Source organism: Lepidochelys kempii, chromosome 1, assembly GCF_965140285.1.
Source record: "Lepidochelys kempii isolate rLepKem1 chromosome 1, rLepKem1.hap1, whole genome shotgun sequence".
NCBI classification, from domain to species: domain Eukaryota; kingdom Metazoa; phylum Chordata; order Testudines; family Cheloniidae; genus Lepidochelys; species Lepidochelys kempii.
Window position 1 is genome coordinate 336,913,938 of NC_136380.1, and position 26,204 is coordinate 336,940,141.

General features: G+C 40.5%; 1 protein-coding gene across 6 annotated transcripts in view; it reads left to right on the forward strand.

The window, feature by feature from the left end:
- The window catches only part of DMTF1 (cyclin D binding myb like transcription factor 1), a 56,236-nt gene that overhangs the window by 14,049 nt on the left and 15,983 nt on the right, over positions 1 to 26,204 (forward strand). For 5 of the 6 annotated variants that reach the window (XM_073328679.2, XM_073328680.2, XM_073328678.2 and 2 more), the window contains 8 exons: positions 1,525 to 1,639; positions 5,028 to 5,104; positions 6,651 to 6,808; positions 9,207 to 9,239; positions 10,454 to 10,563; positions 14,039 to 14,267; positions 15,843 to 15,994; positions 21,537 to 21,752. In XM_073328679.2, the coding sequence (XP_073184780.1) occupies positions 1,525 to 1,639; positions 5,028 to 5,104; positions 6,651 to 6,808; positions 9,207 to 9,239; positions 10,454 to 10,563; positions 14,039 to 14,267; positions 15,843 to 15,994; positions 21,537 to 21,752 (1,090 nt within the window). The remainder of the gene's footprint in view (positions 1 to 1,524; positions 1,640 to 5,027; positions 5,105 to 6,650; positions 6,809 to 9,206; positions 9,240 to 10,453; positions 10,564 to 14,038; positions 14,268 to 15,842; positions 15,995 to 21,536; positions 21,753 to 26,204) is intronic. The other variant, XM_073328683.2, reaches the window with a different exon arrangement.

A 26,204-nucleotide genomic window follows, 5' to 3' on the forward strand; every position in this document is an offset into this window, starting at 1 on the left:
TAGTAAGTATTCTTACCCCTATTGGGTGTGGAGTTTACAGCTCCCATCTCTCCAGAGAAGTTCCAGCAAGGATAGTTAGGGCCAAATGGACCTATTTGCGATCACTCTGCTCTCATCTGGCCACTGCCAGCCCTTTGGGGGCAGAATTTTAAAATTCCTAGCTTTCCTGGAGGCTACAGCAATGCTTTCTGAGGCCTGGTCTGTACCTAAAACTTTGGTCAACCTAGCTACATTGCTCAGGGCTGTGAAAAATTTCATGCATTTTGTGATGTAGTTAGGTTGACTGAAGCTGTAGATGCAGCTCACTGTAGATGCAGCTAGGCTGACAGAAGATTATTCCATTTACCTAGCTATTGCCTCTCAGAGAGGTGACATACCTGCATTGACAGAAAAACACCTTCTACGCTACAGTTACACAGTTGCAGGGCAGTAGCTGTGCTTCTGTAGCTGCTGTAATGTGTACATACCCTAAATCTCTGAATGTTTTTCTTTACTTTTCTCTTCCTGCTGTTGTAGCCTCTATTTAAGTTGCATATCACCTGCCTCCACTCACTACAAATACAGTTCTGCCATATCCAGTGTCTTCAAAACTACCAGTTATATTTTCCACCACACCATCTCACCTGTCTTCAATCTTCTGGTCCTTGCTAGTACTTTCCCCCTCTTATGTCTGCACTGTTTATACCCCATGCATGTCCTAACAAATTACAATTTTAAGGTGGAGGTTACAGTTGGGTTCTAAACTATTTGAGTGTCCAGTTTTAATTGGATACTTTAAGTTGTGTTAACTAGGTTTTTTTTACAAATATTTAACAAATTGAATAATAAAATATACTAAAAAGTAATAATGCAATGCTAAATGACAAATGTAATTGTCATAAAATTAATACATCAGCTGGACACAAATAGCGACTGATTTAAGCCAATATCTGAATAAAGAATAAACTTTTTAAAAGAAAATATTTTCTTTACAGGGCACAAAAGCTGTGTTGTTAGAGATTGTATGTATTCTGTTCATTTGTGAAGCTTCTTGTAAATATTAGTCATTTCTGATGATGGTGTGTAAAGTAGGCCCACTGCAAGGAGAGAAAGACAAGGGAAAACACAGATCTTAGTTTGTAAACCTTCACATTATGCAGAATATAGAGTAGCGGTGGAGGAGTGTAGATTACAGTAGATAAGCAAATGATTCGATATATCCTACAATTAACAAAAAATAGAGTTTATATCAGTGCCATTACTGGGAGAAAATTGGTGTGCATTTTGTAAAGAATGATGGGGAAGAGATAGTAGTTTAAGCTGGCCATGAGTATGATGGGTAAAAGTGTTGTTTAAAAAGGGAAAATATCCTGGTAGTGCCCCGCCTAAAACAAATATACTTTCTTAGCAGCCAGCAAAGTGAACTAGTATGACATAGCCATCTTTTTTTCCACTTATACTTGCCAGGTATTGCATATTAAATTCAAGGTCGGGGAATGAATGTTAAATCGGTTAACAAGGTACTCTTCAATTCTTCTTTTCAAGATTCTTCAGAATGAACAACTGGATGAAAACTCTCCTCTAGGCAGTGAAGAAGTGTCAGCTGTTAGTCAAGCCTGGTTTACAACCAAAGAGGATAAGGATTCTCTAACAAACAAAGGTAGGATATTTAGACCCAAATTCTCCCATTGGTTGCAAAAAGGTGAGCTGATCTGTATGATATGTGTGTGAGGGTACTTTTTAGGCTGCATAAAATACCCTGTATTTTGGCGCAAGATGCCTGCATTCTTGTTAGCGGGGTGAAGTCTAAAGCTAGAAATACAGACGCTTTCCTTACTGGGCAATAGTAAGTCTTCCTTTGTCCTACACAAAAGACAAGATAAAAAGTGAAAGGGGATCCAGAGGGATAGAGAGAATGACGACTAGGAGTAAAAGTGTTTCACTGTATGTTACCAGTAATTTCAAATTAAGTTACAAAGGAGAGTAAAAATAAGGAGGCTATTTATTTAACAAAATGAAAAATAATGCCCTATAGAATCTACTGGAGCTTGTGTATGTGGCCTCCTTATTCTCACCCTCCGTTAATTTTCCAGAATGTTACTTGAAACACAATGCTAAATTAATCCTGCACTTGATGTTGATGTACAACAAAAACATGTGATCAGTTTCTACTCCTCTTGTTCCCATCTTGATATAGAGGGATAGAGTGGTGCCCCACCCCGATGTAGCTATAATAAGGGAGGGAACGGGTGCTATAATGCTCTCACGAGTGGCAATGTTTTAGTAGCAGTAGTAATTATTTAAGGAGATCCTGCTTAGGGGCTTGGTAGTGTCTCAGGTCCTTTAAAAGCTTCACATGATTTAAACTTAGTGCTGCAGAGTGCTTCAGAACTTAGTTGTTCCACATTAGAGCTGGTTAAAATTTTTCATCAGTGTTTTTTTCAATAAAATTTGGCCTTTTAAGAAATATGAATATGTTTGTGATGCATTTTGAAACAATTTTTTGTTAGCTTTTTTTATTCCCTCCTCCCCCCCCACACACATTTTTTTCCCTCCTTCTTTCAGTGGGGAGGAAAGGGGTGAATGAAAATTAGTTTCTTTTTTTTTTCCAAATAAAATTGAAACAAACTTTTGTGGAAAAATTTTGAACAAAATAAATATTGTATTGTTTCCTTTTAATTTTTCACAGAAACTCCATAGGTCTGAAGTTTACTGCAGAGAGAGGATGGTGGCTTGTAGGGAGGGAGCAATGACTGGGAAGCATTGGGAATGGGAACCTCAGAGCTGGGAGAAGGAAGAAGCACCCATCATATTATCTGTTTCTGTCTATCACTTTCATTCACTGTCCTGATTGGATGCATGGTTGCTTTTAAGAGCCACTAGTTTCTAATCTCCACGGTGCTCAATTCAAGAACTGAAGTGGGCAGGGGCAGAGTAGCAAAGAGACTGCTTTCCATTTCTGGAGGCTGGGGGTAAAGTAGTTGAGACACCCCATGACAGTAGCTGGTAGACTCTAGGGTGAGGAAGCAGAGAGAATATGCACCTCCTTTCCAGCACCAGTGGGGAGGAATATGGACTTCACATTTATCAAAGTCAACTAGCCTAGAGCAGTGTTCTCCAAACTGTGGCCAAAGGAGTTCTTGCTGATGATTTGGTGAAGAGCTGACTGGTCACATGCTGCTGGGTCTTCTCATTTCCAGCTGTTCAGAGTGAAAACACTAAACATTTTCCTCATGTTCCTTTCCCCTGTAAGTAATTGTCATGGTTCCCACAGGCATGCTATATGGTCATGAATTGCAGGTGGCCTGTGCAATTGTCAATGGAGTGGAGGATTGTCTGTGTGATTGTGAATGGCAGAAGTGATGCTGGAACAATCTTTCCATTAAATTATAGCCCATATTATGAAAAAGTTTGGGAACCCCTGAGATAGTGGCAGAAACCTGCTGGCAGGTGCCACCTTTCTCAGAGAAAATATGCTTATAGGAATCCCAGGAATTCCCCCATCACGGCAGTTTGGAGGTGGAACCTGAGCTTCTCACCTGGGCAGTGTGTACCACCAACTTTTATGCCCCCGGCTAACAGGTGTCTAAATAGGTTTTTCAAGTCCTGTGTCAAATTATATTAAACTTGGCTTAAGTTGGCTAGAAGTAGGCAAGCATAGCAAAGGTATAATATAAGGTTTCCTTTCCTCAATTTAGATGATATTCCATGTAAAGTGCAGCCCTGTATCCTCTTCATGATGATTTATATGCTCAGATGATCATGTAAATGACAAAGAATTGTAACTATAAACTATAGATGTAATTTACCTCTGGAACCTCATCTAGGTCTCTGTACGTAGCTTGGGAGGAAGAGAAAGATTGGGGACATGTTGTAAGAACATTTTCCTACCCTGCAGGAACAGAATTAGCTATAATGACGATACTTTTGATTTATAATTAGATTTCAGTAAGCAAAAGCTCTGTCAATTTTCTCCAAATTGTTTTGCTGGTAATTATCAGGCTGAGAAGGAAACACTTGGTTTTTCTGAGCAGAGATGGGCATGTAGCTAGCATTCAGTACCTGAAGGGGGTCAGGAGCGTATCCTTAATTACGTGTGATCTGTCACTAGTAAAGGTGTTGTGAGCACAAAAGAGAGAAAATATCTGTAGGCAAGAGTAAAGGGGCAGTTATTTTTAATGCCACTTGGCTATTATATCATGGTATTTAAGGTTTGCATTCTTATCTCTGAATAAAATTGAATTGGTTTTGCTTTTTAAAAAAAGCCAAAAGCTTAGATGGTATTGAAATTACTGCTTAATGTTTGTTTGTATTGATTTGCATTTTTATTCAGGAAATACAACACATGCAACGAGGCCTCAGTTCTGATTGTGACCACTAGGTACTAGTCCCAATACAGATAATAATGACACTGGGCCCAATTCTGCAAACTCTAATTAGGCATAGAGCTTATTACCATTGACTGCATGGGGAGCACCAACAGCAGTTAGCACTACACAGGCATGGTTGGAAGTGATAAGGTCCATAACATAAGGCTGCAGTGTTGCCAAGTGTCACAATTTTATTGTGAGTCTCGTGATATTTGTTTTTCTTTAGGCCCTGGCTCATTTAGTCATGTAAATACATGAGAATCTCAGCTTTCATTCTTATTTAAAAAAAAAAAAAAAAAAGCTTCCAGTCCTCATGGTTGCAGAGAAAAGCCTAAACATGTGACTTGAATGCACTCTAAAGATTAAAAAACCAGACACCAAATAGAAACAACCCCAATTTTATTTTTAGGTGGCTTAAAATCATCAGAATCTTGTGATCCTTTTTTTTTTTTTTTTTTTTTTTTTTGAACTCTTGGGCTTGGTGATACTGAAGCCATCAAACATGAAAACTAGTTGCTTAGCAAATAGAGTAATTTCTGCTACGTAATGGTTCTAGTTAGTTTGTAACTACTACATGTTTTTCTTTGTTAATTACTTCAGTAAGGAAATAATGTATTCTGATTTCCCCCACCTTGCTGGCCTCCAGCATTGTGATTAGTTTGTCTTGTCCATTTTAAGGCCATAAATGGAAGCAGGGAATGTGGTCAAAGGAAGAAATCGACATTTTGATGAGTAACATTGAACGTTATTTAAAGGTAGGAATTACAGTACATTAGTCTGCTAGTTTAACTGGTTATGCTGTTTCTACTATATCCTATTTGAAACTAACTTTCTGTAGAACTTCCAAAGAGCATGCAGATGGGCTTATTTTGATCATTTTGTAGTAGAACTGATTATTGCCTGTCTGAAATACACAAAAATGTTTCTTATGCATTAAATCAGTAAATATAATTTTTATTGTAATCATACTTAGGGTTTAAGGCTCTGCCAGATCGTCTCACAACACTTCCAGTTTGCATGCTCAGAATAATTCATTGTAAAATTTTACATCAGTGTGCTCGAGTGGTGTGATCTTCCCTTGAACATGTGTAACTCCCATGGAAATCATGGCCACATCAAGAGAAGAATCTACACCTACAGAAGGGGCTAGATCCAGTCTTCACTAGGGCATGTGCAAACACCTCTGTGTACCTTTTCCAGTACTAACACCTACCTGCACAGGTATTAGAATTTATAATCACAAAATTGTGCACATGTACATGCCTTTTTTATTTAGCTTGGTCAAATTAAAGTCTCAATTCTTTCTTGGGTTAATAATAACCCTCTGGATTAGCATTGAAATGGTTTGTGAAATATAATTTACCGTACCTTATCCCCATTTCTGATGTTTGCTTGTCTTTTTTACTTCACTTAAACTAAATTGGTCAGTTTTGTTTTTCTTTTATAATCAAGTTCACTTTCTCGTTCTCATTTGCTATCACAATTAAGCTTTGTTTGGGTTTCCATCAATGTAAAGAAATATCTTACCTTAAAACAGGGGTGCCCAAATACGGCCCATGGGCCGTACATGGCCCACCAGAGAGTTTCAGGCGGCCTGCTTCAACAGAATAATGATTGATCAGCATTTTGTCATCATGTTTACATCATTTTAGTTTATACAGTGTGTAACTAGACAATACTGTATATAGAAACAACCTATCTAAATACATACTAAACAAGCTGAACTTAAAATATAAATCAATACAGGTGACTTTAAATCTAATTAAAATATGTAGAATCTGTACACAAGGTTGTGCTTAGATTTATGTGGCCCTCTTGTGTAATAAGGTTGGGCACCACTGCCTTAAAATTAGCTTTACATTGATTTTTTTTTATGAAAGCATTTCTTCAGATTGTTTGTGAAACTTCTTTCTCCTTACAAAAACCCCAGTGCATGAACTAAACAGTGTCAGTTTAGATTTATTTTGTGTGATATTCTCAGATTTGACATTGATTTTTTTTTTACCACAAAATATACATTTACTAGAATTTTCAAACTTGTATGGAAATTAGGCACTTAAATGCATGTTTGGGCCTCTGAATAAATGGTCTGTTTTTCAGTGATGTTCTGCACTTATTTGGGCAAATATAGATTCAGTTGTCTAATTTAGGAATCTAAGTTTACAATTTTGACCTATAGTTTTATGAAATATCTCCCATGAATTTCAGAATAATGTACCAACCTTCTCATTTTTAAAAGTTCTGTTTGTCAATGATACACAATTTTGTCTAAAATCTCTTTTTAAAATGTGATCTATGTAGGCCCGTGGAATAAAAGATGCCACTGAAATTATCTTTGAGATGTCAAAAGATGAACGAAAAGATTTCTACAGGACCATAGCATGGGGTCTGAACCGGCCTCTCTTTGCAGTTTACAGAAGAGTTCTTCGCATGTATGATGACAGAAACCATGTTGGAAAGTATGAAAACCTATAATGATGCATGGCTTGATTGGTATCATTAGGGTCATGTGTTTTGTTTTGGGTTTTTGTTTTTTATTTTACATGCACTTCAAGTAATGAAAATGACATTTTGGGGGGGAAAAAGGTAAATTCCTTTCAACTGAGAGGTAGTTGAGAAGCAAGACTAGAGGCTGTAGCCATGAGATTTATTAGGCCTAGGGGGAAAAAAAGTCAAGCTCCCTCCCTTTTTGGTTCTGTTGATATAAAGTCTTGTCAGAACTTGTATAAGAGCTTCCATTGATCTCTAGTGTAGCCTTTGTACATGCACAGAGATGAATTACTGGCCATGCAGCCCATTGCTGTTGCTCCATGTTATTGCTTCAGCTATTTTTGTGAATTTATGGAATTAATTTATTGTATATTGAACACACAAGCAACCATGCTTGTTGTATTTGATAACACTGATAGCACGTTTGTTAGCAAATACTATTTTACTTTTCTAAACATTGCTTTAACAAAGGAGAGTGAATTTGTGTGGGGGGGTGGAGGGTGAGAAAACCTGGATTTGTGCTGGAAATGGCCCACCTGATGATCACTTTAGATAAGCTATTACCAGCAGGACAGTGGGGTGGGAGGAGGTATTGTTTCATATTCTCTGTGTATATATAAAGCCTGCTGCAGTTTCCACGATATGCATCTGAGGAAGTGAGCTGTAGCTCACGAAAGCTTATGCTCTAATAAATTGGTTAGTCTCTAAGGTGCCACAAGTACTCCTTTTCTTTTTGCGAATACAGACTAACACGGCTGTTACTCTGAAACCTGCTTTAACAAAGGTTAACTATTCTCTAAACACTCCTGCATTTTAACAAATAGATAAACAGAAAGTGTAGATGACTTCCCCAAGATGTCACACAACTGAATGTTGAGTCAGCTTTAGAAATCAGTAGTTCCTGGCTCCTGGTACTGAGCTCAGTCTGTTAGAGAAGGCTGTTTCTCTAAATGGGAGGGAGATGGGGAATTAAAAGCAAACAAAAAAAATCATGGTTGGCTGATTTAATTTTGATGGTATAGCTCAAGAAGTGGAATCTAGAAGAAGCAATCTACAAACTTTCTTTTTTTTTAAAGAATGCATAGCATTTTTTTAATGCTTTTTCGCATTAACCATTTAAGTTATTGAAGAACTTTCACAGTGGTGAAAACTTAGAAACATAAAACATTCAGATGAAAAGCCATTTCTCCTGCATCCTGCAGGTCAGTCCAGGCAGTGGATGCTAATGTCTCCTGCCGGTAGTTCAGTACATTTCCTTGTGTCCTTTTCCATCAGATGGGATGATTCTCTTTGACCTAAGCTTTGCAATCTTTTTAGATTTCTTTTTCTGGTACTTTGTTTAAATCAGTGGGATTAGTTAGCTAGGTGCTAACAAAGGACTCATCTTGTTTTTCCTTCCTTTTTGTGACTTCCCAGACTTCACATTCTCTGAAATGTGATCCCATTGCTTGTCCACTACTGTAGGGAGATGTATGTTCAAGATAAAAACAACATCCCATTAGAGGCAGGGATTTGTTGGCCAGTTATCTTTTCTGTGCCCTTTGCAGACACCTCGGATTTATATAAGACCTTCTCTTTCCTTCTTAATCCCTTCCTTTCCATAATTTTGTATAAGAGCTTCCAAAGGACTGATCCTGCATCAGGATATGCTAGCACACTGTTCCATTGACTCCAGTAGAATTTCACATCGGTGCATGGGACTGCATTGGTGCAACCTACTGTAGGATTGGAGCCTAAGGCATCTGTGATCGTATTCACTATAAAAGGATTACCAGGATGTGGAGAGCATTGTGAAGTGGGCACAGAACTAAAAGCCAGGCCATGAACTGCTGAGTACTAATCTTGTCTCTGACCTGATTTAGAGGGCAATTCATTTAATCCCCCTGCCTTGGATTCCCTAACTGTAAAGTAATGGAGATACTTATCCCCCTAGGGTGATGGATAGGATTTTAGTTAACGTTTATAAAGGTCTTTGAAGAGGAGAAGTGCGATTGGAGTGCTAAGTGTTAGTGGTGTTTATTGCCACAAATGTATCATTACGACAGTCACCGAATTAAGTAGAAGATGTGCTGTGAAGAACTAGCCCTTCTTTAAGGCATAAGTGGGCCTAATTCTGATTTCTTATACCTGAGAAGTAAATCCATTGAAATTGAAGGAGTTACACCAGTGTGAAACTAAATGTGAAGAGATCCAAACGTGTTTAGAAATGAACAAAGATAAATAATTTACCTTTAATGTGCGTTTAAATATTCAGATTGTTTCCCTCAGTTAGAAATTTTCTTTTTGTTAACCATGCACAATGTACTACTACCAACACAAAAGTGAATGTTTCTGTTCTAAGTAATGTTCTTCTTATTTATTGCATAGGTATACTCCTGAAGAAATTGAAAAGCTCAAGGAGTAAGTTTTGCATTCACAAGATCTTATCTAATTTATTTGTAACAACAGTTTTTAAAAAAAAGAATTTTATAAAGGTTTTACTATGAACATTTCAGTTCAGCGATCATAGGTAAATTGACTGCAATAACTCTTTTCTACAAAGTAGTATTGCACCAGAGTAGTTTGAAGAGCAATGAAAGCCACTTTCTGGCCAATTCCTACTCAGCATGTATTTACAGATGTAAATACAGCACTTAGCCAAACTAAGATTGATGTATTCTATTGAAACCAGTGATACTTCAGATTGTCATAAGTATAACTGAGAGTAGTTTGGTCTTCTTTCTTTAGAGAGCTTAAGCAGTGGTTAGCTGTAAGGATGGTTGAATGGTCAAGCATAAGATTCCCCTTATGAAAACAGATGTTGGGAGACTTCACCAAGACATCAGTGAGGGTCCTTGAATCTGGAATACACACCCTTGGTGTGACAGAACCAAGGATATTCTTCAGGCTTATCTGTTTTCCCAGGCTTTTCCTTAAGGATTGATTGGGTTGATTAGGATACAGCTTGCATTGATGGGAAGAATGGAGGATTTAAGGTGGGAGTTACTTTGTTTGGATATAAATCTAGTTGAAGTTTCTATGCGTTTTGTAAGGCACCTGGAGTTCCAGATGGGTTCATAATAAATTGAAATGAATAAGTAACCATGGTTAATATTTTAAGCCACTCTGAGAAGTGGTGAAGGAAGGGGAATGCATAAGCTTTAGAAATAGGAAAGTAGTGAGGCAAGATGCAGTGTAAACTGGCTTCCTGGGGAGGTGAGTTATAGAATTCCCAGTTTTTCAGCACCTATTATACCAGGCTTTATGAATATTCTCTGTACTAAATGCAAAGTCTCCCCATAGGAATAGATAAGAATTTGGAATGGGAGTCGGACCTTTCATCTGAAAATCTCAAAACATGTTTCAAACAATAATTAGTTAAGCCTCACAACATTCCTGTGAGGCAGGTAAATTTTACAGATGGATAAACTGAGGCATGGCCAGGCTAAATGGCTTCCAGCATAATGTGACAAATAAGCAGCAAGAATTAGGAATAAAACTTTGCCATTCTGACCAGTCCCATCTACTGTGGGACAGTGCTCACACTCCAGTAATATAACATTTATTATTCCCCACCACACAATATAGGTGTGGCAGTCATTTGAACAAAATGCTAACAGACTGTATTCACTTAGGTTAAGAATAAAGCATGGTAATGATTGGGCAACAATAGGCGCTGCACTGGGAAGAAGTGCTTCATCTGTAAAAGATCGATGTAGGCTGATGAAGGACACCTGCAACACAGGTATGGTATTATAACACACAGGTATGGTAGTATAGTGGTGTCAGTAAAGGATATTCTAGTTAAGGCTGTGTCAACTTCTTCATTGTTATCTCTTTCTGTTGTTTTTAGAGATTTCCTATGCTCTAGGAAATTCACTTCAGGCTGAAGCTTAGCATAAAATTTGGTAACTTTTTTATTTTAAGTCTTTTTATTTCTAATTTCAGGTCACAAAGGGCAAAAAAAATTACAATGTATATGTAACTTTTTTGTAGGCCTTTAATAACAATCTTGAGCTCTGATGTTCCTATGGTACTTTTCATCAAGATGAATTACAAAGTATTTGATACATTTTAATCATAGGATTTTTACAAACTTTCTCTCTCTATATATGGGTGTCATTTCACTCAGTGCTAAATTGTAGTTATTGCTGAATTAAAATGAAGAAACTATTAAACAGCACATATCAACACTGCACAAAATTGTAGGACAGGAAATGAAATATACTTCATTTAAAATGAAGGGGAAAATTAGGTAGCCAGTATATAATTACCCACTTGAAATTTGGCCAGGACTCTGGATTTAATACCCATGTAATTTTCCCATGGGATTGTTAATGACACTCAGGGGGCCTGGAACTGTGGTTTTATGTCTCATCTGAAAGTCAGCATTTTTAGCAGAAGTACTTTGCATCATGCTGGAACATCGTTTCAGTACTGACCCAGAGTGAATGTGGCACACAGACTGAATCACCAGCATTACTTCCTGTCGCACTGAGGCTTTTCCTTACATGTTTCGCATCCAAACACTGACAGCTGGACTGCTCAGTTTGTGAGATTTTATGATCTTGTACCATGAGGCGTTTTGATGGCAAGAGGTTAATCCATAATGTTGACTCAAAATCATAAGGATATTTTACTGCAGATGCAATGTACATGCTTGGATGCTATCATGATGTGTGCTGTAGAAAGCCCTAAAATAGGTTGATAACTTAACCACCACTTAATGTTAGGAATCAGTGACCCAAAACTGAATACACTGTTCCATAACAATCCCTAAATATAGATTGAGGTGCTCTTCAATGTATTGTGATTTTTCTCCCCAGGGATCTGTCCCCTTATTTTCAGTGATGTCTCAGTTTTTTACTCAGTTTTACAGACAGGTTGACTTGCCTGAGATCACAAAGTGAATCAGTGGCTACACTGAGATGAGAGCCTAATAATCATCTCATGGCTGGGTTTCTTTGCTTCACCAATGTCACTGTTCCAAGGAAATTATATTTTTGCCAGAGAGTCTTGTGGAATTAAAGTTGTAAAAACATTTGTGAATCAGAATTCAAACCTTTACAACTTGGCTAATCTCCAGGTGTGTAACTCCTAACTGAGATAGCTAACTGGTGACCTAAGTTCTAGGTTTGAAGTCCCCTGCGGGAGGGGAGCTCAGTGGGGCTCCTGGATGTACCAAAAGAGGGTTTTTGGTCACTAGGACGTGAGGCTGGGAAAGACTCTTGGAAGGGAGTCTCTCCTAACCTGTCTGTTGGTATCTGCTTATCTGCTCAGTCTCGCATTCTTGACGTGACTTATTGTCACAGTCTCTGCCAATTCCTGATTCTTGTTTCAGGCCAGAAACAGCTTTGGCCAGACCAGTCGCACTGGAAGATAAGGCTGTGTGTGCAGAAAAATTAGCATTGAGCTAGAAGTGGCTTGATGGTGTAAAGTGGCTTGATGGTGTAAAGATTCATAATGGGAGATGGTGAGGCTTCCCGTCTGTTAGTTGGGATATGGTGTGTGTCTCCTTCTGGTATTTCTGAGGAAGCAGTATCTTGTTTGATTGAGGAGAGCATTAACATACTATGCTGATGGGCATACAAATAAATAGGTAGTGGAGGGAGGAACTTGAATGTGGAAGATGATAACTAGAACAGAGTATGCTTGGTTTTCACAGTATAACTCCTGAATATTCCCATTTTTACTGCTGACAGGCAGATGTTGCCTTTAAACAATTAAACAGTTCCCTGCTGCAGTGGACCAATAAGCATTTGAATGAGTTAATGATGTACTGTTGGAACATCTGACCATCAAAGCGATGTATCTAGTACATGGGGCAACTCCTATATTAGTCTAGGACACTAGGACTGTTTGATGTTGCTGTGATGTTCCATTCTGGTGTCATCCAGACCAGTGATCTGCTAGATCACTCCAATCCTTGACTCTGGGAACCAGCCTTACCCTGCTCTGCTGTGAGAACCCCCATTCTTGAGCTGTTCACGCACAGCCTCTGGCATGTAAGCTTCTCCTTGGATTGTGCAACCGAATGACACTAGCCAGTATCCCCAGTCCCAGTCACAACCCTAGGAACCTCCGTCTTGCAGTGTCCAGTTATGCCCGCTGGACGCTGCAAGCTTATATGAGTTCTTCAACTTAGCAAAGAAATTGATATGTACCAGGCTTGTTATCCCAAGGGGAGCCTCTGACACACTTCAAACCAAATGCACTGCTTCAGGTAGAATAAACAAACAAATTTATTAACTATAAAGATAGATTATAAGTCAGATTTGGTCAAATGAAATAAAAGCAAAACACATTCTAAGCTGATCTTAACACTTTCAATGCCCTTACAAACTTAGATCATATAATATCGGGGTTGGAAGGGACCTCAGGAGATCATCTAGTCCAACCCCCTGCTCAAAGCAGAGCCAATCCTCAATTTTTGCTCCAGATCCCTGAATGGCCCCCTCAGGGATTGAACTCACAACCCTGGGTTTAGCAGGCCAATGCTCAAACCAGTGAGCTATCCCCACCACAGGCTGGCTGGTTGCTCGCTCTTTAGCCAGGCTCTGCCCTTTGATCAGCCCTTCAGTCGCTTGGTGTGGTGTCTGTAGATGTAGGTGGAAGAGAGAAGAAGAGCATGGCAAATGCCTCTACCTTTTCTCATGTCTTTTCTTCCCTATTGGCTTTGCCCCACCCCCTTCAGAATCAAGTGAGTATTACCTCACTGCAGTCCCAAACTGACCAAAAGAAGGGGGCTGACTCACTCAAGAGTCTAACAGATCCTTTTGTTGTTACCTAGGCCAGCGTCCTATGTTCATGTGAGGCCCTGATGAGGTGTGAACTGCCTTTCTGTTCTTGGAGAGTTTTTGCCTGGGCTTGCTTTAAGCCATGAGGATACATTTGCAGCCTCATAACTATATACATGAAATTATATAACCTATAACATTACGGTAACAGCAGTGCTCAGTGGATCATGAGCCTTCCGAAGACACCCAACATGACAAACTTTGCATTGAATACCACACAGTCATTTTACAAGGATGAACATGGGGGTGCTGGGTGTTCCCCTGAGGTACAGTGCGTTACAGTTATGCAAGTGCTTAAACTCCAGAAAACTGTGAAGTGCCGCTTCCAATCACAAAATGCCGTATGGTTCCATATCTGCTGTGCAGATTAAGATGGCTTGTATTGTTAGTTAACTTGCATGTTTTTGTCCTTTATTTTGTTAGGAAAATGGACAGAAGAAGAAGAAAAGAGGCTAGCAGAAGTGGTACATGAGCTAACCAGCACGGAGCCAGGTGACATTGTCACACAAGGGGTATCGTGGGCTGCTGTGGCAGAACGGGTCGGAACACGCTCTGAAAAGCAATGCCGCTCCAAATGGCTTAACTATCTGAACTGGAAACAGAGTGGTGGAACTGAATGGACTAAGGAGGATGAAATAAATCTAATCTTGAGGTTTGTGTTCTCAGTTTAAAAAGTTTCATAGTAAAAAAGTGACACTAGTAGAATTCCATTGGGGTCCCTTTTGCTGATTTCCCAGGCACTAAGAGATCTCAAGAACACGCCAAAAATGGCTGCTGTGTTCACACTTCCCAGAGATTTCATATTGAACATTATTTTTGTTTTTGTTTTTTTAGTGAATTTTAGTGCTCGTGAAAGGTGTCAGATTGAAAGCCCTGGAGACTGAAGTCTTCTATTATTCCACAGAACAGGTACAGCACAGGCAGCGACCGTGCAAGCTTCCCACACGCTGCCCCACCAATGCGCTTCAGCTCTGAACTGGAGGGGAGTTCAGTCTCCTTGCCCATTCAGTCCTTGGCCTCTCTGCTGAGGTTGCCAACGAGGGTCAAGTGTGGTGGTGGTTTCTGTGATGTGGACACATGTCTACAAGGAAATAAACTGAGACCACAATTTCATTTCATGTAGGCACCAGATGGCACCACCTTTGGTCCCTATCTGAGTTAGAGTTGAACTGATAACCAAGTGGTGAAAGGCTCAATAGTCCCCTAGACACCTTCTGAGCCATTCAGTTCCTCTTCTGTTTTGAATACTTTTAACTCAGATTTTTCAGCCAGTCAATTTTTCGTTATGATTTGATCATTTTCTTGGGTGGCAATAAAAGGGGGAGACAGGCAGGGAATCCAAGCATGATTTACAGAGCACTAGTCACTGCTTTATGACATACATTCAAAATGATTTACCTGACTGACTGTAAATTACAATACATCCTGGTTAAGTTTCTTAGTATTGGTGTGCAAATAGTATTGATGCATTTAGTCTCTCACAGTCTGTCCAGTCATTCATAATTCATCCCTTTAGGATTGTTCCTTTATCTAGCAAGTGTAGTCAGTACAACTACTTGGTCTATGAAGAGGGCTTGTGCAGCCTACAGTCAAAAGCCCTTCCACAGCACACTGTACAAATTGAAGAGAATTCAGAGATGATGATTATTTCTACAGATTGTAGTAGAGCCCAGTGTGCTAGATATTTGCTTACATATATGAAGACAATCCCTCATCTGAAGAACCTGGAGGGGTTGATTTTGAGGAAAGATTTAAATAGTTAACTATGTATAGCTTACCTAAGAGAAATCTAAGGGGAGACATAAGTCCATACTAAGGAGACATGGATGTTATTTAGGGTAAAAGAAGAGTGTAACTAGGAGTGATGGGGTGAAATTAAGAGAGTGAAAGCTTAGGCTGAATATCAGGAAGTATTTCCTGCCAATGAGATGTATTAGGGGAATAGTTTCCCAAGGGAAGCGTTGCAAGCATCATTGCTTGGGAGGTTTAAAATTAGACTGGACAGAGCACTACAATAGGTATAGAAGGAAGAACAACCTTGCATTGGCAGGGAGATGGACTGGATGACCTAATAGGTCTAATCCATCTCTGACATCTGTGATTCGCTTGACATCTGGCAGCATGGAGCCTTGGAAGCCTAAATCCGTTCTTGAGCAAAGATGTCTAACATCCCTTAAAGGCCTAATGGCAGCTTCTGACAGATTCCTGTTTTCTATAACCCTGCCAGGATAGCAGAGCTTGAGGTGTCCGATGAAAATGAAATCAATTGGGATCTACTGGCTGAAGGATGGAGCAGTGTCCGCTCACCACAGTGGCTTCGGAGTAAATGGTGGACAATTAAAAGACAGATTGCAAACCACAAAGATGTTTCATTCCCTGGTAATGTATTAGTTAAACGTTTTGTTCTCTTCTTTAAAGACTTCAGAAAGTCTGCTTCACAGGTTCCTCAGGAATAGGTATTGTTAAACCTAAATGGAGTTATGACCTTAAAATATTGTGAACTTAGTAATTATGAAAGATGCCATATTGACAGCCCGGGGCTTGACTCCTGGTTGTCAACGGAGCAGGGACAGAGAATGACAGTGTAAGCTTCCCCACCGCTGTCTGTCTGCTAATGTCCTTTATCCTTGTGCTGGTCGGGAGGGGCGATTGAGTGAGTGAGAGGCTAGTTTAGTCTCCATGCTCATTTGTTCAGTCCTTGCTGTCCCTGTAAAATCTTCCAGCAGGATGCCAGTTGTGGAAGGAGTTGCGTTGGTAAATGGACACCTGCCTATGACAATTATTAGTATTTATTATTTGTATTACAGGAATGCTTAGAGGCCACAACCAAGAGTGGGGCCCCACTGTGCTTGGTGCCGTACAAACATATAGTAAGAGACCGTCCCTGCCTTAGACAGTTTACAATCTAAATAGACAAAATGAATCAACAGACTGCAGTCCCCCTTCCCGTTCCCCACTCACCAGACAGAAGGCTATTTGCTCTCCAGGGTGGGGAATATCCACTGGTATCACTGAAGACTGAATTGAGTGTCAGAAAAGCAAAGGCCTGGGTCTGCAACCCTGTACATGTGAGCTGCTCCCACAGCTAGCTACACTAGGGATCACAGCTGGAACAAGAAGGGAAGATGGGTGGCTTTCTAGGAGCCATGTGCCACTTTACCTGCAGTAGAAAGTTTACAGTGGGGGATTGGAGAGTGAATCTGGTGTCTTGGAGCTTTCACCAATTGCACTGATCCTTTCTGTCCTGCAACCTCTTGAACTAGTCTGCTCCCATCTTTTGCAAGGGTGGGAGAACGTTTTATTTCTCTTTGCAATGTTATATGCAAATTGACACTAGGAATTGTTTGACTGAACTTTGAAAAATGCAATATTTTTTTAAACAAATACTCCAAATTTGAGGTTTCTGTAGCTTGTTTATTATGTACTTATTTTTCAAACATGCTAAAATGTGATAGATTCCTGAGAAATTGAGTTTGCACAGAGAGTTTAATATTTATCAGTTTTTTTTCTGGATATAAACTAAAAGCTGACTAATGTGTTGACCTCTCTCTAAATAGAGATACATATTGTTGCTTCACAAATTCATAGAATCATAGAAATGTAGGGTTGGGAGGGACCTCAAAGTCATCTAGTCCAGCCTTCAACTCCTAGGCAGGACCAAGTATTTCTAGACCTAGATCATCCCTGACAGGTGTTTGTCCAACCTGTTCTTAAAAATCTCCAATGACGGGGATTCCACAACCTCCTTTGGAAGCCTGTTCCAGGGCTTAACTGTCCTTATAGTTAGAAATTTTTCCCTAATACCTAACCTAAATCTCTCTTGCTGTAGATTAAGCTGATTACTTCTTATCCTACCTTTAGTGGCTGTTATACAGACCTCTGTATAACAGCCCTTAACATATTTGAAGATTATCAGGTCCCCCTTCATCATTTTTTTTTTTTAAGACTAAACATACACAGCTTTTTTTAACCTTTCTTCATAGGTCAGGTTTTCTAAACCTTTTATCATTTTTGATGCTTTCTTCTGGACTCCAGTTTGTCCATGTCTTTTCTTAAAGTGTGGCACTCAGAAATGCAAACAGTACTCCAGCTGAGGCCTTAGCAGTGCTGAGTTGAGTGGGACAGTTACCTCCCATATCTTATATATGACATTCCTGTTTATAAACCCCACAGTAGCCTTTTTGGTAATTGCATCATATCGTTGACTCATATTCAATATGAAATCCATTATAACCCCCAGATCCTTTTCAGCAGTACTACCACCTAGACATTCCCCATTTTGTAGTTGTGTGTTTGATATATTTTTCTTCCTAAGTGTAGTACTTTGCTCTTGTCTTTACTGAATTTCATCTTGTTGATTTCAGACCAGTTCTCCAGATGAATTGAATTAGATTGAATTCTATTTCTGTCCTCCAAGGCGCTTACAACCCCTCCCAGCTTGGTGGTATCCACAAATTGTATAAGCATACTCTCTGCTCTGTTATCCAAGTCATTAATGAAGATATTGAATAGTACTGGACCCAGGACTGACCCCTGCACAACTCCACTAGATACACCCTCCAAGTCTGATAGCAAACCATTGCTAACTACTCTTTGAGTATGGTCTGTCAACCAATTGTGCATCCACTTACAGTAATTTCATCTAGAGCACATTTCCTTAGTTTGCTTATGAGAATGTCATGTGGGACTATGTCAAAATCAAGATGGATCATGTCCACAGCTTCTCCCCTATGCACTAGACCAGTAACCCTGCCAAAGAAGGAAATTAGGTTGGTTTGGCATGATCTTTTTCTTGACAAATCCATGTTGCCTATTTCTTGCTACCCTCTAGCATGTGCCAACACCCTTAAGTTCAAAATTATTTCTGCATTTAAACAATTATGTTCAATTGTTCATAAACAATTATGTTCATCCAAAAATACACCCTCCCCATCATGCTAAAGAAAACAGCTTTTGTGGGGGGACAGGAAAACAGAAAGGAGAGAATGAAAGAGGTAGAGGAAAACATGAGTACCAGACTTTGTACTTTAAAAGGTAAACTCTGCCTGATCCTGGGACCACTCCAATGCCTGTGTTAGGCTCTGCTCTGTATCTGCACTAATGTTCTGCTTAACAAAAGCGGTGAGAACACTGAGCCTTCCTCATCCCAACCACTTCAATGGGGTATTGACTCACTCTCCTGGACTCAGATCCATGCTTAGATCTGGATGTACTTTAGAAAATGAGATGGGTGAATACCATCTGATCCTGGTGACTTATTACTGTTTAGTTCGTCAATTTGTTCCAAAACCACCTCTAATGAAACCTCAATCTGGGATAATTCCTCAGATTTGTCACCTAAAAAGAATGGCGCAAATTTGGGAATCTCACATCCTCAACCATGAAGACCCATGCAAAGAATTCATTTAGTTTCTCCGCAATGGCCTTATCGTCCTTGAGTGCTCCTTTATCATCTTGATCGTCCAGTGGCCCCACTGGTTGTTTAGCAGGCTTCCTGCTTCTGATGTACTTAAACAAAAAATTTGCTATTACTTTTTGAGTCTTTGGCTAGCTGTTCTTCAATTTCTTTTTTTTTACCTTCCTAATTATATTTTTAAAATTTTAATACACAAATTTTAGCATACAAATAATTTATATTTTCGTCCTTTATAACAACACAGCACTGTAACCTGTTTGTGGTGAAAACAAATATAAGTTTATTAACAAAGAATACAGATTCACAGATTCAAGTGAGTACTGAGAAAGAATAATGGAAGCAAAAATGGTTACAAATAAAACAAAAGTAAAACACACTTTCTGGAGACTAAAATTTAGGCTACAGTCCTTGTCTAAAACAGTCAGTCACTTGAGCTTTTCTGAAGCACTTGCTGATTTTCTGTCATAACCAGGATCCAGATTTTCAAGAATACCCCTACACCATCAAAGGGGTTTCCTCAGTAAATAGATGATAAAGGGGTGCTTTTTCTTTCCTTGTATAAGCCAGTAAACCTTTGAAGTGTGTCCTTTTGAAGCGTACTCCCTGTTGCTTGTTCTCCTGCGTGCTGTCATGTTGAATTTACATCCCCCCCACCTCTTTTTCCTGTTGTCTTAATAGCAAATGGAGCTTCTTTTGTGTTGGTTCCACAATACTTAATTTACGTTAGAGACAGGAAGTTAGCTACCTTCCTTCCAGTCTGGAAGAAACCAGATTCTCCCTTTGTTTGGTTAAAGCATAATATCAGTAACTACCCCTAATTCCTCTATAGTTTGAACACATACATTTCACAATAATAATAATGACCAGTGTGTCACCAGCTTTCATTTGATACCTCTGACAACATTTTTATAGATAAATTCTATGACAGCAGTATTAGAGGAAGCAAGTTTGTTGGGTCTGATAGGAGTTGCTGACACAGAGTAGTGAATCACCAATGGGCCTCTTTGTCACAGTAGTCCACTTCCCAAGGCAGAGCTGGAATGGAGGCTGGTCTTTTAACGCATGCCAGCATAAAACACCCTCTAGTTCAGAAGGATTGTTGTTAGAAGGATAGAAAGAGAGCAAAGAGAGAGAGAATTTAGATTGGAGTTTGGATTTAAACAAATACTTAGATAGAGAGGAACAGACAGAGAAACAGAGAGAGAGTGAAAGAAGAACAGGGAGAAAGTCAGATGGAAAGGAAAGCAAAAGGCAGAGAAAGAGATGAATGGTTTCAGAGTAGCAGCCGTGTTAGTCTGTATTCGCAAAAAGAAAAGGAGTACTAGTGGCACCTTAGAGACTAACCAAATTATTTGAGCATAAGCTTTCATGAGCTACAGCTCACTTCATCGGTTGCATCGTAGCTGTAGCTCACGAAAGCTTACGCTCAAATAAATTGGTTAGTCTCTAAGGTGCCACTAGTACTCCTTTTCTTAAAGAGATGAATGAGACACAAGGAGAACAAAAGGTGGAGAACACAGACAGATAGGAATTACCAGACACTAACAAACTCATGGTTAATCTAGACCACTTTCTTGTCTGTTCTGCTGATTGATCTGTCTGATGCTGGCCTCTGTCTATCCTTTGGGTTCTTTCTCCCATAAGAAGTACCAGCAATTGCACTCAAATTGTTTGTGCAAACAGTTCTGATAAGGTTCTCATCTTCAGATGACAAGTCTGCAAAGCAGATATACATCGCATTCTTCCAGGGTCCATGCTGGCTGTGATGTCTCCTTGAAAAAGCATCATCTTTCCCGGGACTCAACTGAAAAAAGCAAAGCTGGGCTTCATATGGAAGGCTGCATAGTCTCTCACAGGATTCATGGTGTCCTGGCCTTGCAGCATTTCCAGCCTTTATTATATGCTGGAACTCCCTGCTTAGTGTCTCCCTCCCAGTTCCTCTCTAGCCTTTAATCATTTGAGAGAATTGCCACATGGTCTTTGTTGCAAGTCAGTGAACAGTAGCTCTGGCTTTAGCTAGGCAGATCAAAGAAGCATGAGCCTGAACTGTTCTTGAAATATGTTTATTCTGTAAGTGCTCAGGAAGATCCCTATTTCGTATGGACACATGCCTCACCCACAGCCACTGAAAACATCATGGGATGGGGCTAGTAACTAGTTTTCAAAGGCAGCAGTAAGAGAAGCCATCTGGTTAAGAGTTTGTGGTCCTGTTCTGTGCTCTGGACGCTTAACGTATACCTCAACAGGGGAGCACTTACTCTTTTCCGTATTCCAGAGAGTGCTCCCTTTGGGGCGGAAAATCAGTGATGCTCTACTTGGATGGCTTTGATTACTTTCCCCACCAGCAGCACATGCTCTCTCAAACCTCAGGGGCTCTTGAAGTTACGAAGAGTCCAACGGGTGAGACCCTCAGTTTAGATCTTTCTCAGAAATCTGATGCACAGTGTTGATTCCAAATGCCCCTCTTCAGCATGTCTGAGAATGAATGTTCTTTTTCTCCCTTAGTGCTAATAAAAGGTCTTAAACAGCTGCATGAGAACCAAAAAAACAACCCAGGGCACCAGCTTTCGGAAAACAAATCTGGAAGTGGGTTATCAAACACTCACTCCAATTCAGGGGTTCAGCATGTACAGATTCGAGTGGCTCACTTGGAGGAGAATGCAGGCAACTCTCCGAGTCCTATGGCAGCTTTGCAGATTCCAGTCCAGATTACTCATGTCTGTAAGTAGTTGAAACTCATACTTGTTATGTCCTACAATAAAACCTAAAGGTTTCTTGTTTTAAGATGATTAGGGTCCTACCAAATTCATGGCCATGAAAAACACATCACAGACTGTGAAATCTGGTCTTTTGTGTGCTTTTACCCTATATTATGCAGACTTCACGGGGGAGACCAGCGTTTCTCAAATTGGGGGTCCTGACCCCAAAGGGAGTTGCGGGGGAGGGGGGGTCACAAGGTTATTTTAGGGGGGTTGCAGTATTGCCACCCTTACTTCTGCGCTGCCTTCAGAGCACCCAGTTCTGAAGGCAGCGCCCCGCCAGCAGCAGCACAGAAGTAACGGTGGTAACACCGTACCCTGCCACCCTTACTTCTGCGCTGCTGCCTTCAGAGCTGGGTGGCCACAGAGTGGCGGCTGCTGACTGAGGGCCCAGCTCTGCAGGAAGCATCACAGAAGTAAGAGTGGCAATACCACACCCTGCCATCCTTACTTCTGCGCTGCTTCTGGTGGTGGCTCTGCCTTCAGAACTGGGCTCCTGGCCAGCAGCCACTGCTCTCCAGCCTCCCAGCTCTGAAGGCAGCACCACTGCCAGCAGCTGTGCAGAAGTCCGGGTAGCAGTACCGCAACCCCCCCACAGTAACTTTGGGATCCCTTCACAACTTTTTGGGTCAGGATCCCCACAGTTACGACACCGTGAAACTTCAGATTTAAATAGCTGAAATCATGAAATTTACTATTTTTAAAATCCTATGACCATGAAATTGACCAAAATGGACCATAAATTTAGTAGGGCGCTAAAGATGATGAAGAAATGCAAGTATCTTACAGCATTTAGGTCTGAGTGCCACTCGGATCTTGTGGTTATAGAACAGGACTGAGAGTTGGGAAACCTGTGTTCAATTTCCAGCTGTACCTCAATTTTGATATGTGACCCTGCACAAATCATTTGTAGATGATGATTATTATTGTGTGTATCTGTATTGCAGTAGCACCCAGAGGTCCCAGTCAGGGCCCCATTGTGTTACATGCTGTACACGCACACACATCCAAGCTTACAATCTAATAATACCTTTCTCACAGGGTCTATACAGGTTCCTATGATGGAAAATACTATGTGTGTTGTTTATTATGACAACAATACACAATAATTATCATGCCCTTAGCCCCTTCTACTCTTGTTCAGAAATCATTGAGTATAATGTTACTGTACATGACCTCCCTCGCACACATCTGAGACGGTGTCTGAAATGCTAGAAAACAACCAGCACTGGATATGTTAAAGGATATGCGCAACCAGTTCAGAGAGGAGGAGTCTGTACATTGCACACACAGATAGTACAGGATTTTGCTTCAATTTTCAGTCGCATTCACCATAGGGTAATGAAAGACTCTGACCCTGTCTGTATTAAGGAAATTAACATACTTCAATATGTTTACTCTTACTGTGGATGTGCCAGGCTAACACAAAGCAGGGTTACACTGACTGCAGGAGTAAGACCCACGTTGTGTACATCTGCATTTTGGATTTGCACTAGTATGACAACTGTGCCATGGTATGCAGCAGAGCCAAATGGTTACTACAGTGCAGATTCAATACCAATTTGAAGGACAAATGAGGATAGTCAATATTGCATCTATAATTTTTTAAAATGAAAATATATATACAACTTGTATGAATGTGCTTGTATTCCTTTGCCCCTCCATCACTGAAATACCACTTAGATTCTGAGATTGTAAATAATTCAGAGTAGGGACTGTCTTCATATTAGGGATGTACAATGTTAACCAATAAGCATCAGTCTTAACAGTAATGTATTCAGTTAACATTTAAATGCCTAATGTGCACATTGAAAATGCCGCAGCAGTACCCTTTCATAGTATATGTGGAACTAGGTTCTGCATTGTTAGGAGTCGGGACCATTGCTATGAAACTGACTTCATAGGCACAGGAACTAGGAGTGCAGAGGTGCTGCAGCTCCCCTACGTTTTACATGGGGCTCTGCTGCTGGCCCAGGGTCCAGGCTGCTGGCCCTGCACCCAGCCTCAGCCCCTTTACCCCCTGTCCAAGTCCCCCTCTCCTGGAGACACGGCCGCGCTCCTGGCCCCAGCTTGCGGGGGTGGAAGGGTTGGACAGGGGTAAGGGAGTTAGCTTTCAGCACCCCTTCTATTAAAAATGTTCCAGTGCCACTGACCGACATCACACTTCGGTAGCATTAAACCTTCAAACAACATCATGTAGGTTATAGTGATTTTTGGTAACTGTGGTTCCATAGTGAAGATGGAGCAATCGAAAAGGAGTAATGCCTGGAATCATTTCACAAAAACAACCGAAGGCACCACTAAATGTAAGCTGTGTAATATAGAGCTGAGGTGTGTAAACAGCACCAAAGCAATGCTGAACCATATGAAGCTGAAACATCCCTCTGTTTCATGTGAAAAAGAAGACAAAAATCAAGCAACGCTGACAGCGTTTGTTTCTGATAGTTCAAGAAAATGCAACACACAACATGATGAAAAATAACGGAGTTTTTGTGCACCATGATCACTACAGATATGCTGCCTGTAAGTGTCATTGAGGGTACAGGTTTTCGTGCATTGATGAGTTTTGTAGAACCTGAATACCATGTGCCTGTGAGACAGACTGTAACCTTGCAACTAGAGAAGTGCTATGAAGACTGTGTGAAGTCTGTCTGGGAAAAATTGGAAAATGCCAGTAAAGTAGCTTTCACCATTGACTGCCGGACAGCATTAACTACAGAAAGCTATATGACTGTCACTTGCCATTATATTGAAAATTGGGAGCTTCGATCCGCGTTCTACAAACCGAAAGTATAGCAGAACGACACATAGCGGAAAACCTTGCTGAAAAATTAAACACTACAGTGGAAAGATGGGGTCTGGCATGCCGTGTCTTGGTGTGCGTACACAATCATAGAATCTTAGAATATCAGGGTTGGAAGGGACCTCAGCAGGTCATCTAGTCCAACCCCCTGCTCAAAGCAGGAGCAATCCCCAACTAAATCATCCAATAATGCAAGCAACATTGTGCTCGCACACCAAGGTATGTTACATGGGAATCTGTCAATTGTTTTGCCCATACTTTGCAACTAGCCATAAATGATGGGTTTTCTTCAAGTAGTGTGGATCATGCTGTTGCAGCTGCAAGTAGACTAGTTGCACACTTCCACCACAGCACTGTGGCTGCAAAAGCACTTGAAAGAAAACAAACACAGCTTCAGGGTAAGCGACACCATCTGATCCAGTCATGTAAAACTTGCTGGAATTCAGTAGATGACATGTTCGAAAGACTCGGTGAGCAAAGTTGGGCTAATAACAGCTGCGCTTTCAGATAGCTCTGTAACAAAACAATCTAATGCCCAAATGCTTCAGCTACAAGACGAGCATTGGCAATTAATAGAGAATATTTTACCAGTACTTTCGGCTTTAAAATGCGCTACAACTGCCATGTCTGCAGAACAGTCAGTGTCAATTTCAAATATTTATTCAATTTGCAACAATCTTCTCCAAACTCACCTCAGAAGCAAAGCTGCTGTCCAAAAGGAAAAAGTCGCTGATTTCAAGGCGGCTGTTCATTGTTCTCTGGAGCATCACATGAAACCTACCAATCCTGCCAAACCTCCACTTATTGCCTCCTTGTTAGAGCTACATCATAAACACATGCGGTTTCTTTCGCCTGTTGTCCAAAAAGCAAAGCTTCTGCAACTTGCATCGATGTTAGAAATAGAAGAACCTCTGAGTGCTAGGGCTGAACCAAGAAGTGCTGAACCGGGTGAGCCAGTGCCATAAAAAATGCGTGAAACTCAGAAGAGTGCTATAGTGATGCTTTTAGGTGGTGATTATACCAAAAAGGAGAATGCAGTAGAAAATGAACTGTAAAATTAATTCAGGGAACTTTGTCCTTCATTGGAATGCAGTCCACTGGAGGGGTGGAAAGTCAATGCACAGCATTTTCCAAGGCTTGGAAAACTGGCAGAAAATTACCTGTGCATTCCAGGAATGTCTGTGCCTGCAGAACATGTGTTTTCCAACGCTGGCCTTGCTGTTAATCGGCTGCACACAAGACTGACACCAGAGTATATGAACATGTTAATTTTTCTTAACAAAAATCAGTAGTAGAGGTGAAATTCTAATCAGAGTTTTTGTGGGTTTGGACGCTAGGGATATTATGTAAAAGGTTAAACAAAAAAGTGGGTTTTACACACAAGATTGGCTGTTTATGTTGTTACTAAAGGCACTTGACAAAGATCATATATATGTGTGGTAGATTCATTGTGAACCAGTGACGCTGGAACATTTTTAATAGTGGGGGTGCTGAAAGCCAGTCCCCTTACCCCTGTCCACCCCACCCCCCCCAAAAAGCTGGGGCCAGGAGCAAAGCCATGTCTCCGGGAGCAGGGGACCTGGACGGTGTAAGGGGGCTGGGCTCGGGGTC